This window comes from Dermacentor andersoni, chromosome 3, assembly GCF_023375885.2.
Source record: "Dermacentor andersoni chromosome 3, qqDerAnde1_hic_scaffold, whole genome shotgun sequence".
In the NCBI taxonomy this organism is placed as follows: Eukaryota; Metazoa; Arthropoda; class Arachnida; order Ixodida; family Ixodidae; genus Dermacentor; species Dermacentor andersoni.
The window spans coordinates 223,712,753-223,728,389 of NC_092816.1; the positions used below are offsets into that span (position 1 = coordinate 223,712,753).

The 15,637-nt window shown below is 46.5% G+C and overlaps 1 protein-coding gene across 1 annotated transcript in view; it reads left to right on the plus strand.

Moving 5' to 3' along the window:
• The window catches only part of nes (lysophosphatidylcholine acyltransferase 3 protein nessy), a 230,219-nt gene that overhangs the window by 69,211 nt on the left and 145,371 nt on the right, over positions 1-15,637 (plus strand). The window contains exon 4 of the mRNA XM_050183807.3: positions 7,330-7,423. Coding sequence (XP_050039764.2) covers positions 7,330-7,423 — 94 coding nt within the window. The remainder of the gene's footprint in view (positions 1-7,329; positions 7,424-15,637) is intronic.

A 15,637-nucleotide genomic window follows, 5' to 3' on the forward strand; every position in this document is an offset into this window, starting at 1 on the left:
CGGAGGTGTTTAGGTACTACAAGCAGGAACTCGGAGCCGTCCGGATGAAGGTTACGACGGTACAGAGTACGGTCGCGGAGGACGAAGAGGCGTAATGTGGCGTCGGCCGGAGAGTGTTCAAAACGGTCGATGAGTGCTCTGATGTAGGCGTCACGACGTTGCTTGTCGGCGAAATGAAGCAGCTGCGACACAGAGAATACGCAAGCAGCACTAGTAATACTGGAGGAGTCAGGGTCGTCAACAGGGTAACGCAACAAGCTGTCCGGGTCTTGGTGCAGGCGGCCAGACTTGTAGACCACGGAATATGAAAATTCTTGTAGTCTCAAAGCCCTCGACCAAGCCGGCCTGTAGGATCTCTTAGCGATGAGAGCCAGCACAGAGCATGATGGTCAGTGACTACGGAAAAAGGGCGACCGTAAAGGTAAGGACGGAACTTCACAACCGCCCAAGGCATTCTCGTTCTGCAGTGGAATAGTTTCACTCTGATGGTGTGTGGAGGTGGCTCGCATAAGCAATAACGCGATCCTGGCCACGCTGACGCTGGGCTAAGACGGCACCTACACCATGACCGCTGGCATCTGTACGCAATTCTGTAGGGGCATCAGGGTCGAAGTGGGCGAGAATGGGGGGTGAGGAGAGAAGAGTAACGAGACAAGAGAAGGCGGCGGCTTCTGCAGTACCCCACGAGAATTGTATGCCTTTCTTCAAAAGATTAGTGAGGGGTCTAGCAATTGCCGCAAAATTTTGAATAAAACGACGAAAGTACTAGCACAGTCCTACAAAACTTCGGACGTCTGCGGCTGTCTTCGGAACCGGAAAGTCTCAGACAGCGCGAGTTTTGTCGGGATCAGGCTGTACTCCGGAAGCGTCAACGAAGTGGCCCAGAACAGTAATTTGGCGGCGGCTGAAACGACATTTGGACGAGTTAAGTTGCAGCTTTGCCTTTCGAAATAAATCAAGTGTAGCTGTTAGACGCTCAAGGTGAGTGTCGAACGTGGGCAAGAAGACAATGACGTCGTCGAGGTAACAGAGACATGTGGACCATTTGAAACCTCGGAGCAAGGAGCCCATAATACGCCCAAAGGTGGCAGGGGCGTTGCATAATCCAAACGGCATTACCTTAAATTGGTATAGGCCATCAGGTGTGATGAACGCGGTTTTTTCTCTGTCCATATCGTCAACAGCAATCTGCCAGTATCCAGAACGAAGATCAATAGAAGAGAAATAGCTGGAACCGTGGAGGCAGTCAAGGGCGTCGTCTATACGTGGCAGTGGGTAGACGTCCTTCTTAGTAATGTTGTTCAGATGACGGTAGTCTACACAGAAGCGCCACGTGCTGTACTTCTTAACCAACACTACAGGTGACGCCCAGGGACTCGAAGAAGGCTCAATGATGTTTTTGTCGAGCATTTTGTTCACTTCACTTTGAATTACTTGGTGTTCTGATGCAGAAACTCGATACGGTCGTCGGTGAATAGGAGTAGCATCGCCAGTAAGGATCCGACGCTTGACCGCGAGCGTCTGGCCTAAAGGGCGATCGTCGAAGTCGAAAATATCGCGGTAGGACGATAACACTTGGTAAAGGTCTTCGGCCTGCGCAGAAGGTAGGTCCGTCGCAACCATTTTCTGTATCTTGGGATCGGCGGCCGAATCTGGCACGATGGGCCTGCGAAGCTCGCAAGAAGCATCGGTCGATAAAGTTGCCACGTGATGGTCACCGAGACAATCAACGTTGGCAAGGCAAATACCTTGCAGTAGAATTTGCTTTGCCAATCCAAGGTAAAGATGGGCATGAAAGTGCGGTTCGCAGTAATAGTAAGTATACTGTGAGGCACGGTAACGTCATACTGTAGTGGAATGTCGGGCAGAGGAGTGACGAGGTACTACTCACCATCAGGGACTGGTGGGGAAGACAAGAGTTCAATATAGGCTATTGATTTTTGCGGCAGGCGAATAAAGCCGGTGGGGCGTAGGTGGCACTGGGGTGCGTCAGAAGGTTCTGCGAGAATGGGCAACTCAAGGCGAAGGGTACTGGCAGAGCAGTCAATAAGAGTAGAATGGAGAGAAGTAGTGGAGAGAAAATCGAGGCCGTGAATGAGGTCGTGGGGGCAATGAGCAATCACTGTGATGAGGACAGGAGTGTGGCGGCCGGCGATGCTAACACGTGCCGTACACATGCCGATGATAGGCACAGTACCGCCATGCGCAACGTGGACGACGCGTGCTGACGCTGGGGTGAGGAGCTTGTTCAGTCGTCGTCGGAAGGCAGCACTCATAATAGAAAGATGTGCCCCTGTATCGATGAGTGTCGTGACAGGATAGCCATCAACGTCAACGTCAAGAAGGTTTTGGTTCGTGTTTAATGTGAGCAGAGGATTTGAGGGCAGTGTCGGCAACGCAGCTTCACCTCCAGAAGCTGCAGTGCCTAGTTTTCCGGCTGGGCCCGGGAGGCGATAGGCGGTGAAGAGAAGCGGCGGGGTTGGGGCGAACGAGGCTGATGGCGTCGAGGTGACGGCGAGCGGCTGTAGCGAAGGTTCGGAGCAGGGGCATCAGCGGCAGTGGGTTCATGGCGAGTGGCATAGGGAACAGAAGGTCCAAAGGTGCGGGAATAAGTGGTGGTGTATGTCCGAGGAGGCAGTGGCCATCGGTTGCGGCAGTGATGAGCGACGTGGCTGATGCGACAGCAGTGGAAGCAGATTGGACTGTCATCAGGGGTACGCCATTTGGACGGGTTGCAGCGAGATGTGGTAGAAAAGTACTGTCGGGGACGAGGAGGGCCGGTAGAGAACTGGGGAACGCTGGGTTGAGATGTTGAACACACGGAGTTCAGACCCATGTTCTCAAATTCCTGTCTGACTATGGCCTGAATCATGGCAATCGTGGTTGCTGGCGGATCGGGAGGCGTCGCGGAGAAAGCTGGCGAACAGGCGGCCTCGAGCTCGCGGCGAACAATACGGGTGACGTCGTCACAGGTGGTGGCCTGACGCGGTCGACCCTCACATGTCGATGTAGCAGCGGCGTTGGGTAGCTGCGTGATGTGGTGTGTGATACGGCGGCTCTTGGCTTGTTCAAGGTGACGGCATTCTTTAATAATGGGGTCTATTGTCGAGACATTGCCAAAAACAAGCAAATGGAAAGCGTCGTCGGCGATGCCTTTTAGAACATGTGACACTTTATCTGATTCAGACATAGCATCGTCAGCTTTGCGGCATAGAGCCAAGACGTCTAAGATGTATAAAACATACGGCTCTGTAGATGTCCGAACACGAGACGCAAGAGCCTTTCTCGCGGCAACCTTGTGGCCAATGGGGTCGCCGAACAGTTCCCGTAGCTTTTCTTTGAAAGTGTCCCAACTGCTTATCTCGTCGTCATGCGTCTGGTACCACACGCGTGGGGTGCCACCAAGATAAAAGATGACATTGGCAAGCATAATGGTTGGGTCCCACATGTTATTAGCGCTGGCATGTTCATATAGCTTGATCCATTCGTCAACGTGCTGTCCCTCCAGGCCAGAGAACACACCAGGGTCGCGATGTTGGGCAACCGTGACGATTGGAGCAGTCGGACCAGCAGAAGTGTTGCAGAGGCGGGCTCGTCACCGGGAGGCATGGTGACAAGCTCGATGTACCGACCACTCCGGAGTTCCGTGGCGAAGACGGGGATCGCTGACCTCCACCAGAATGTTACGTGTAGAAAAACACAGATGAAAGAGGCTATTTACAGGCTATTTACACTGGAGTGGAGCAAGAGCACCAGGCCGACATTCACTCGCGCCAAGGGCACAGACCCACTTCGTCGTTCTCACGGTGGCTCGTCCCTTGAGCATCGCTCGATGATATAGTAATAATATGAATCCTTTCATAGCCAAGCATATTCAGCAGTGGTAACTTTGTCCGCGCTTGTGTGGCCTGTTGCAATTACGAAGGTGTTTTCTACTTGCATCATCTTGTGACAATCTTTAGGTTTTGAGGCGCAGGGCACAAGGTGTTCCTCGTAACGTAGACAAGAAATTTACCGATTACTGTGTTGCATGTCTTTTAAAATGCTTTGCTTAAATGATATCGGGGCTCTTTCTGAATATATTTCCTACTGGGGTACAAATATTTCTATTTATAAACTGCATGTAATGTACCTTTCAGCTCTGCAGGACTCCCTAACTAAATTAACACATCGTGATATGCCATGTGGAATGCCTGTCTGGTACACCTGGCACACACCAAGCACAAGCCGCATTGCTTGAGAGCTCGCGTCTCTTGGCAATAAAATGCAGACTATGACACCGTTGCTCTGTCATCTGTGTTGCACATGAAGCCAGCTTTGTCATCTGCATCCCAGGCCGGCACATCGAAGAAAATCTGGTGCTGACACAAAAATTAAAAAAAAATTTTTTGTTTCATTTGAAAGTTATTTTGGCTAACTTCTCACATGCCTAGCAGACACGTAGAGCTGTGTAGTGATGTATCAAGTATATTTTTAGGCGAACTACAAAAGCTATTTTTTTACCTTGAACACAAAGCTTTTTGCAAAGAGATCTGAACATTACAGTATTTTTCAGGCGATCGTCGGAACCTTCGAATGCTTACGTATTTTTCGGCTATACTAGGTCAACTGGGCTACCCTTCTGTATTTAATTTGTAGCTCCTAGATTTTTTTTGCATTTTGGGAAAAAGTTCAGACATTGCAGGTTTACTCGCTTTTGTCCGTGCCAAAAGCACTTGAATTATTCAAATGTCTGAAAAATTGACTCTTTTGGCAGTCGCACCACTTCTCTGTGTTGCCATAAACGCAATTTGAACGATTAGATCTTACGGTGTGCTTCTGAAAAAAAAAAAAAAAATGTTGATTGGTGTCTTTTAGCTCGGCTAGACCGACGCTGCGGTGGCTGAGCGGCTATGGTGTTGCACTTCTAAAGCACTAGGTCGCGGGATCAAATCTCGGCTGCATTTCGATGGGGGAAATGCAAGAATGCCTGTGCCCCATGCATTGGGGGCACGTTAACGGTCCCCTGGTGGTCAAAATTAATCCGTAGTCCCGCACTACGGCGTGCCTCATAATCAAATCATGGTTGTTTCACATAAAATCCCAGAAATCAATAAATTGTCGCCAAAATTTGACAAAATTTTTTGGCAGAAAAAGTAAATGTGGATGAGTTTTGAACGCTTACAAACATTTGAAGATTTTTTCAGGTATATCTGTGATGTTTAGAATAAATGCTGGCTGATTTGCTATACGAAATGACCTTAGGGTTAAGTGTCGGAAGTCAATGGTCACACCATTCTTGAATAGGGTTAAGATCATTTTGAAGGCTTTGTTGTCGGACGCTGACTGCTGGAGCAGAGAAATAGTTGAAGCAGTGGGCACTGACGCCCCATTTGGCGACTGCTGTGCCAGACAGTCCTGCAGCACTCGTGCTAATAAGTCAGTCATGCCGGATCATAGCTTTCCCATGCCTTAGGGTGATGTACCTTGAAAATAGCATCACAGATGTTTCCATGGGAGCAGTAGGGACTGTAGTAGAGTCCGATTCGCATATATTGCAAATCTAGAAGGCAGAGCAACTTATTAGCAACCACAGTTGAACACTAGTGGCTGAAAGGTTGCTGGTGATGCTGGACGCCCATGCAGCCGCTATGAGAATACGTCGCACTACCCAAACACCTCTTATTCTAAGCGAACCGAACCTAACGCTAGCCTAACCTAACGTTAACCTAAGCAGACGTGGCTGAGACACAAAGACAATAATTGTCACGGCGTAACCGCAGTGAGAATACGCTGCGCCACCCTGTTACCTTTTACGTTAACCTAACCTAAGCTAAGGTAACCTAAACCTAAGCTAACCTAACCTAACGTGGGTAAGACACAAAGCCACTAATCCTCACGCCGTGACCTTAGGCAGTCGCGTTCAACCGCGGTTGCTAAGGCGCTGTGTGTTTATTTCACTCAAAGGGGACCACTCCAAAATGCTCCTGAAAAGTTGCGGACAGCAACATACGAAAAGCCTGCTAAGAGCAAAGATACTACAGCAGGACAGCAGGCCCAGCCTCTACTGCAGCCCCTTCTGCTTCTCCAGAAAAATCAGTGATGTTTTTTGAAGGTAGAGCGTCGTAAGGGGCAAGAAAGGCTTAAAACGGCATGACTGGCTCGGCACCAGCACTGCAGGCACGAGAAAGTCTCACCAATGTACCTGCAGACACAGCGATCACCAAATGGGGCGGCCGTTCCGACTGCCCCGTCGTGCAGGCAGCCAGTGTCGGAATGTAAAAAAACTCAATCCCACTCCGCAATGCCAGTACACCTAGGAGACAAACGCATACAACACTAGCAAAGAAACTTCTCCGTAGTGCCTAGGCAAAGTCAGATATTCAAGGAGCAGAAGCCCCCAGATTTTCTCTCTTGCACCCGCTCTTACTCTCGCCTGCACAGAAACGTCGGGCGCTTCCGAAAGTTCCCCGCCCCGCTGTACTTACTAGGAATTGTAAGAATGCTTCTGAGATAGCCCCCCCCCTCCACCCCACTTTTTCAGTAATTTAGACTTTCTGAGAGGGCGTGCTTGCTCGGAATTTCGCAGTATTAGTTCATGGATTCTGTTCTTAAAAAGCAACCAGTTTTCTTGTACAGATTTAAGTGGCACATAGACGCTATCTGAGTAGGACAATAGTCTTGAATGGCAGTTTAGTCATCTTTGAAAAGTGTGTGACCATGTGTACAACTGAATCTTGATATTGAAGGAGTACTGACATATATTTTCCACGATACCACATACTTCTTTGATCTAAAAGGATCACATTTAGTTGGGAAACATACTATAATCTAATACAAAAGTCATCTTGAAATGCTTGTTGCCATGGCACAGAGCAAAATTTAATATTGTGTAGTAGTGCAGCTAGGTATGATGGTGTTGCTTGTAAATAATGATAAATGTGACTGCTGTGTGTGTCTACAAGATGCAAGCAGTGGCTCTCTGGACAACAAGTCTTGAAGGCCATGCTGTTGCTAGCTTCGTGTGGCTGAACAGGTTGCGGAGCTGGGAACACGTCGTAAAATGTAGGACCTCTCGCTGTGCATACGTGTCGCAGCTGCAGTTATCACTGTGGAGCGCAAACCAGTGTAACTAGCTTACGCCTATTTGGGGCACATTTGCCAATATTTTTCTAAGCTTTTAAGGGTTCACACTCTCACGTAACATAAAAAATATAAATAACAAGTCAAAAAGATCCATGCTTTTAAGGTACGTACTGTGCAAGTGGAAATGTAAAGGAATATTGTAAATGCAACATACCTAGTGAGTTGTGCTGGCCAGTATAGAATGAGGACTCATACGTTGTGCAGGGCTACCTGGTGCTTGGATACTACCACACAGCCACCAAGGACTACGACATCACATGGACCATGCCCCACTGCATCCTGTCCCTGCGGCTCATCGGTCAGTCCTTCACACTTGTCTGAGCCAACATGCATCAGTGTAACATGCTGTGATTGTGGCACTCAGCCTCGCACACCTTATCGATTTGGGTTCTTTAATTGCCATGACAGCAGTTTCAACAGCTATTGCTCCAAGTTGTTGTTGGGTTCATTTACATTTGACCAGTGTTATACTGGTGTCACAGGGGCACTTTTGATCCTCGTTGGGCTCAACTACAATCAAATGTAACACCTGCATTATACCATCTTAGAATCAACAATTTTCTTGTATGGTAAAGCAAGGCACATAAATATGAGAGGGTAGTCACACTTTAAACACACATCCAGAACGGCACACATCCACATCACACATCCAGAATGGCAGAGAGATAAAGAACACCTTTTTCTTGTACTGTGTACTGGAAACAGAAAAAAGAAATGTAGAAATTATTTTGACCTTCATTTGGTAGTATCCGTACATCACTAATTTTCTGCAAGTTACAGAGGTTGTAAACGAATGAAATTTAGTTAAATAACCAGTTAATGAATATGGTAATCCAAGTTGACTTTCAAACCAGTTTCTAACATAGGACATGATATTGTTGGTGTTCAAATAATTTTTCTAATTGAATAAGGAATACAGTAAAGCCTCGTAAATTTGGTCCTCATTAAATTGGAAAACGTGATATTTCGGACTCGTCCTCTGGTCCAGGAAGGCGTATGCATTATTTAATGCTATCAAACTCTCCTAATTCGGAAGTATTTGGCCACACATCGGCTAATTCAGACTGCAAATGTGCGCTGTGAACAAAAGTGGTAGCAACGTTCAACTGAAATGAGGTGGCGGAGGACACAAAATTGTTTATTTAAAGTAGGAAGATGCCTGTAAAGAAAGGGGTCAGACAAGGCGACAATCTCTTCAATGCTATGCACTGCATGCTTGGAAGAAGTATTCAAGCTATTAAAGTGGACAGCTTAGGAGTAACGATCAATGGCGAATATCTCAACAACCTTCGGTTTACAGGTGACATTGTCCTGTTCAGCTGATTGAGGAGCTGAATAATTGAGGACCTTAACAGAGCGAGTGTAAAAGTGGGGTTGAAGATTAATATTGTCACGTGGTAGTGATGGTGAAGAAGGCATCAAAACTATGAATGATCAAACTAGCATTTTATTGGGCGAACCTGTGCTCTCAAAAGCAAGTTATGCTCAAAGAATGGTAGCGACCAACACAGTTGGCGATTGTCAAAACTCTGATCTGCCGGTCAAGCGTGTTGGCTTTTATATATAAACATCAGTCATCAAAGGTTCCAGAGTAATCGCTGGTGCCTGCGTGTCTTCCAGAAAGTTCTAGACCCTTCGCATCGCGCATACCCGAAACGAGATTACACAAGGTTCGGGGACAACAGACAGTGGATAGAACCATCGATACCTAATTTTAGAGAAACTTCCGATACATGCAGGCACGTCCTGCACTGTGGGATGACATTAGTTTGGCAGTGAAAAACGGTGACCTGAAAAAAATTAAAAAGTGCATGTGTCAATGCCCCCCTCTCAAAAAGCACCGTCCCGATGCTACAAACATAGCAGGAGAATGAAAAACAATAAGGACACTTCCTAGCAAAAGTAACACAACAACAGGGAAGCAAAGTGACACTTTTCTGGTTTCAACGTGAGTACGGAAAACTTGATTGTCTGTAGTACTGTTTCAAGGCGTCTCAAGTGCTCCTCGAAACTTGCAGAAAAAATGACGATGTCATGCAAGTAGACGAGGCAGGTCTTACACTTCAACCCTGCTAACACCATGTCCATTACATGCTGGAATGTTGCAGGCGCCGAGCACAGTCCGAATGGCATGATTTTGAACTCGTAGAGGCCGTCTGGCATGATGAAGGCAGTCTTTTCGTGATCCCGCTCGTCGACTTCTACTTGCCAGTAGCCAGTCTTGACATCCATCGACGAGAAGCATTTAGCGTTGCAGAGCCGATCCATTGCCTCATCTATCCGTGGTAGGGGGTACTATACGTATTTCTTCATAATCTTGTTCAGTTGATTCGGTTGAATTTTATGGCTCTAAGAATGGCGTGAGGCTGCTACAAAGATTTTGGCTGACTCTGCACCAAGCAGCAGCCTTCGCCGCTGGACACCGATAAAGCGCTGTTAGTTAGGCGAACGTTACTAGACTAGGCTCAATTTTCAAGCTCCTGTGACTGCATGCACCCACCACCGATCCTCGCGTCCTGGGGTGCTGCTGCCGCACTTTGCTCGGTCAGCACGGTGCAGACAAGGCAGCAAAGCACTGCGGTGTGTATACTTGCATGTTTTGCTGCAATCTCGGTGCTCTTTGCGGCACTCTTGTGCATTTTCAATGCTGTGTGCATTTTGATGAGTTTATGGCCCATATCATCCAATTTTCTTTGGTGATACGAATGCATATTTATGCTCCGTTCCTGCAGCGAGAACCTGCCTTGAATGTAGAAGTCTGCTCACATAGGTTTTAGTGAATGTGGTGCCCTGATGAAAGAAATGGTGCTAGCTTCATTTTTTTTTCTTCCCGAAATTAAGTGCCGAGAGTGTGTATGTACACGGTGTTCCAGCTAACTGTAGCCACAGTGTTAAAATATGTGAATGCCACGTAGCTGGACAGAACTGAGGTAACACTTTGAGAAACTTCCGATACATGCAGGACATGTTTTTTGTTTGCCGTTGCTTGGAGATACTAAAATTATTTTTTCATTCAGCCTAGTTAGGTCATTAGTCTTAATGAATTAATTTCTCAAATATTTCAATTAGATGAAAAGTGTCAATGAGAAAATTGTAGAGCAACATGAAAAACTCCCGATACAGCTTTCTGTTGTTCAGTACGTGCTAGATAAAAGTGTTTTTCCGAGTGAATATATATATATATATATATATATATATATATATATATATATATATATATATATATATAGAAAATTATCAGTCATAGCTCTCGTAGTATAGCCCTCTGGGCCGTTTCCTTTTTTTTTCTTTAGAAAGTAGTCCTATTAGGGTTATTATAATTACACGAAGGTATTTCGCCCTCATCAGCACCAGTCCTTGAGATAGTTATTCTGGCGGCTAGCTTCCCACGCTATGCGTGCCGCCCTCGCACCTGGTTAAGCTGTTCCTAGATGCTAGAGTTATACTATGTCCGCGCAACCTTGAGCGATCGGAAAGCGCGTTTTCCCCTCTTGGCCGGCGGAGAACGGAGGCTTTGTTCCGGCCGCAGAGCCCTCCACGTCTCAGTAAGGTGCCTGGTGGTGGTCTCGTGCGGACGATGCCCTCTCGGTGAGCGCATATTCCCCCCTCATCTTTTAAGAGGTTCAATACTTACAAGCATTTGTCTCACAAACCATATTTATTTCAAGGGAATTTTCCACGTCTCAATAATTTCTCTCGTATTCGAGTGCTGATTGCCGTGTTACAGTTCGTTAACGAAGCTTTCCCTCAAGTCTGAATATTTGAAGGCAGTTTTCCTAGTCTCTAAAGCCGCTTGAATTCGCTCTTCTCCTCGGGCGGCCATTTTTCCAAGAAAGTATGCCTTCCAACCATCCGACTATCGCGGACAACATGAGTCTCTTTCCACGTAAGTGTGAGGCTCGGAGCAGGAGCTGTGGCGCTTGAAAGTAGCCTGGGGCCTGACGAACCAACCGACTGAGCTATCTTTCCGGGCAACATCGAAGGGTCACGAGTTCAAATCACCTGTTATGTTCCTTTTTTTTTTCCCCCATTTTCTTTCTTTTTAATGTCTTTTCCTTTATTTTATCACTGTACGGGAACCCGCCTAAAATAAAAAAAAAGAAAGATATATATCTTCAGTTATGTATGGCCACAAATGCGCAGGTCATAAATACCAGGTTCTCTAGCCCAGTACCATCCGTGCGGTATAACCGAGCTCAGATTGGCCCACCTTGACTGATCAAATAGGGCACCACAGTAGGTTAAATGAGGCGTACAACTCCTTCGGGACCCGCCGTGGTTACTCAGTGGTCATGGTGTTAGACTGCTGAGCACGAGGTCGCGGGATCGGATCCCGGCCACGGCGGCCGCATTTCTATGGGGGCGAAATGCGAAAACACCCGTGTACTTAGATTTAGGTGCACGTTAAAGAACCCCAGGTGGTCGAAATTTCCGGAGTCCTCCACTACGGCGTGCCTCATAATCAGAAAGTGGTTTTGTCATGTAAAACCCCATAATTAAATTTTTAATTTAGCTCCTGCGGGGACGGTAGAGTATCCGACTCCCGTGCAAGAGGACTGTGATTCAAATCCCGGTGCCGCACAATTCTCCACCGGAAAATACAAAAAAAAACCGTGTGTTGAGAAAATTGCACAAACAGGCCTGGAGTGCGGCCTGATCCCGGTGACCAGAACCGGTAACGCACTCTCCCACCAGAGTAGGATTGGCCACCCTGGTGCAGTACTTGGCCACAACCTCCTATATGAACACAACAATCAAACCCCTGCCCTCAGTCCCCAGCAGCTGCGAAGCAACTGACCACGGTGGCGGTCAGACTTGCGACGCTGCAGAGGGTGCTAAGAATCCCTGGCTCCGGACAGGCCGCCATTGGAATATGAACCTGGCAACGTTTAACGCTGGAATGTTATCTAGTGAGGCGAGTCTAGCAGTACTATTGGAGGAATTAGAGGGCAGTAAATGGGATATAATAGGGCTCAGTGAAGTTAGGAGGCCAGAAGAAGCATATACAGTGCTAAAAAGCGGGCACATCCTGTGCTACCGGGGCTTAGCAGAGAGACGAGAACTAGGAGTCGGATTCCTGATTAATAAGAACATAGCTGGTAACATACAGGAATTCCATAGCATTAACGAGAGGGTGGCATGTCTTGTTGTGAAACTTAATAAGAGGTACAAAATGAAGGTTGTACAGGTCTACACCCCTACATCTAGTCATGATGACCAGGAAGTCGAAAGCTTCTATGAAGACGTGGAATCGGCGATGGGTAAAGTCAAAACAAAATACAGTATACTGATGGGCGATTTCAATGCCAGGGTAGGCAAGAAGCAGGCCAGAGACAAGTCAGTGGGGGAATATGCCATAGGCTCTAGGGATAGCAGAGGAGACTTATTAGTAGAGTTTGCAGAACAGAATAATATGCGGATAATGAGTACCTTTTTCCGCAAGCGGGTTAGACGAAAGTGGACGTGGAGGAGCCCGAATGGTGAGACTAGAAATGAAATCGACTTCATACTCTGCGCTAACCCTGGCATCGTACAAGATGTAGACGTGCTCGGCAAGGTGCGCTGCAGTGACCATTGGATGGTAAGAACTCGAATTAGCCTTGGCTTGAGGAGGGAAAATAGAGGAATTCCGGATCAAGCTACAGAACAGGTATTCGGCTTTAACCCAGGAAGAGGACCATAGTGTAGAAGCAATGAACGACAATCTTATGGGCATCATTAAGGAGTGCGCAATAGAAGTCGGTGGTAACGCCGTTAAACAGGAAAACAGTAAGCTATCGCAGGAGACGAAAGATCTGATCAAGAAACGCCAATGTATGAAAGCCTCTAACCCTACAGCTAGAATAGAACTGGCAGAACTTTCGAAGTTTATCAACAAGCGTAAGACAGTGGACATAAGGAACTATAATATGGATAGAATTGAACAGGCTCTCAGGAACGGAGGAAGCCTAAAAGCAGTGAAGAAGAAACTAGGAATAGGGAAGAATCAGATGTGTGCGTTAAGAGACAAAGCCGGCAATATCGTTACTAATATGGATGAGATAGTTCAAGTGGCTGAAGAGTTTTATAGAGATTTATACAGTACCAGTAACACCCACGACGATAAGGTGAGAGAGAATAGGCTAGAGGAACTTGAAATACCACAAGTAACGCCGGAAGAGGTAAAGAACGCCTTGGGAGCTATGCAAAGGGGGAAGGCAGCTGGGGAGGATCAGGTAACAGCAGATTTGTTGAAGGATGGTGGGAACACTGTCCTAGAAAGATTGGCCGCCCTATATACACAATGCCTCATGACCTCGAACGTACCGGAATCTTGGAAGAACGCTAACATAATCCTAATCCATAAGAAAGGGGACGCCAAAGACTTGAAAAATTATAGAGCGATCAGCTTACTGTCCGTTGCCTACAAAGTATTTACTAAGGTAATCGCAAATAGAATCAGGAATACCTTAGACTTCTGTCAACCAAAGGACTAGGCAGGATTCCGTAAAGGCTACTCAACAATAGACCATATTCACACTATCAATCAGGTGATAGAGAAATGTGCGGAATATAACCAACCCTTATATATAGCCTTCATTGATTACGAAAAAGCATTTGATTCAGTCGAAACCTCAGCAGTCATGGAGGCACTACGGAATCAGGGTGTAGATGAGCCATATGTAAAGATACTGGAAGCTATCTATAGCAGTTCCACAGCCACCGTAATCCTCCACAAAGAAAGCAACAAAATCCCAATAACGAAAGGCGTCAGACAGGGAGATACGATATCTCCAATGCTATTCACAGCGTGTTTACAGGAGGTATTCAGAGACCTGGAGTGGGAAGAATTGGGGATAAAAGTTGATGGAGAATACCTTAGCAACTTGCGATTCGCGGATGATATTGCCTTGCTTAGTAACTCGGGGGACCAATTGCAATGCATGCTCACTGACCTGGAGAGGCAAAGCAGAAGAGTGGGTCTAAAAATTAATCTGCAGAAAAGTAAAGTAATGTTTAAAAGTCTCGGAAGAGAACAGCAATTTACAATAGGTAGCGAGGCACTGGAAGTGGTAAGGGATTACATCTACTTAGGGCAGGTAGTGACAGCAGATCCGGATCATGAGACGGAAATAATCAGAAGAATAAGAATGGGCTGGGGTGCGTTTGGCAGGCATTCTCAGATCATGAACAGCAGGTTGCCATTATCCCTCAAGAGAAAAGTGTATAATAGCTGTGTCTTACCAGTACTAACCTACGGGGCAGAAACCTGGAGGCTTACGAAAAGGGTTCTACTCAAATGGAGGACGACACAACGAGCTATGGAAAGAAGAATGATGGGTGTAACGCTAAGGGATAAGAACAGAGCAGATTGGGTGAAGGAACAAACGCGAGTTAATGACATCTTATTTGAAATCAAGAAAAAGAAATGGGCATGGGCAGGACATGTAATGAGGAGGGAAGATAACCGATGGTCATTAAGGGTTACGAACTGGATTCCAAGGGAAGGGAAGCGTAGCAGGGGGCGGCAGAAAGTTAGGTGGGCGGATGAGATTAAGAAGTTTGCAGGGATGACATGGCCATAATTAGTACATGACCGGGGTAGTTGGAGAAGTATGGGAGAGGCCTTGGCCCTGCAGTGGGCGTAACTAGGCTGATGATGATGATACTGAAATGGAAGAATTCTTGAAGAATCAAACAAAATGAAATTGCCTTCGAATCGACCATTCAAGTTCTTAATATAAACATATATACCATGATTTGCCAAATAATAAATTAAAATTGTCACATTCTGGCTCTACTTGTTCGCAAGCACGGTGTCTGTGAAAGCAGATAAACCACCTATGCAGGCAACTTACTTATACATTAACTTTAGAGGACTTGTATAATGTGGAGATAATGGCATTGTGAGAACAATGCAAAGAAATGAATGAAAAATGTTATACTTGGATTGAGTTGATGGACCAGTGACCACTTTGTGCTTTTAAATGCAGTAGTGGGAATGGTGGTACAATTTCCCCGATCTGCTGCATTTTGTTGAAGCTGCTATATCCATGCTGCAAATGAGAGAAACTACTGCAAAGCTGTTTCAGGATTAGTTATGCCACGCATCCTCAGAGGTAAGGCATACAAGAGTTGTGGCGGCGATTGCCACTACTTTATGCGAAATATGCCTTTGCATATCTCCTGCCAATGATTATGTAATATGAGTTAAAGGGTTGTCACTTAGTCGCAATCCAATCCAGTATGCGCTCATGCATGCTTGCTTGCATTCAGTCATTTGGAAACTCCATGCACCATATTCACGAGTCGTGCATAGTTTAAACTGAAGTTCTGTTGTGCCTAGTGTAGTGCCTGCCATTCACACTTCATACAAGTGGTGTGGTCTTAGTGGGAGAAGTGTTCCTCAACTGACGACGTGCATGGTGGTGGATGCAGCGTGGTGGATGTGTCATGGTGCATATAGAAGCTGAAACTTGCCCTCTGCATGTTATGAGCCGCTTTCCTGTGTCACATTTATCTCTGCTTGCTC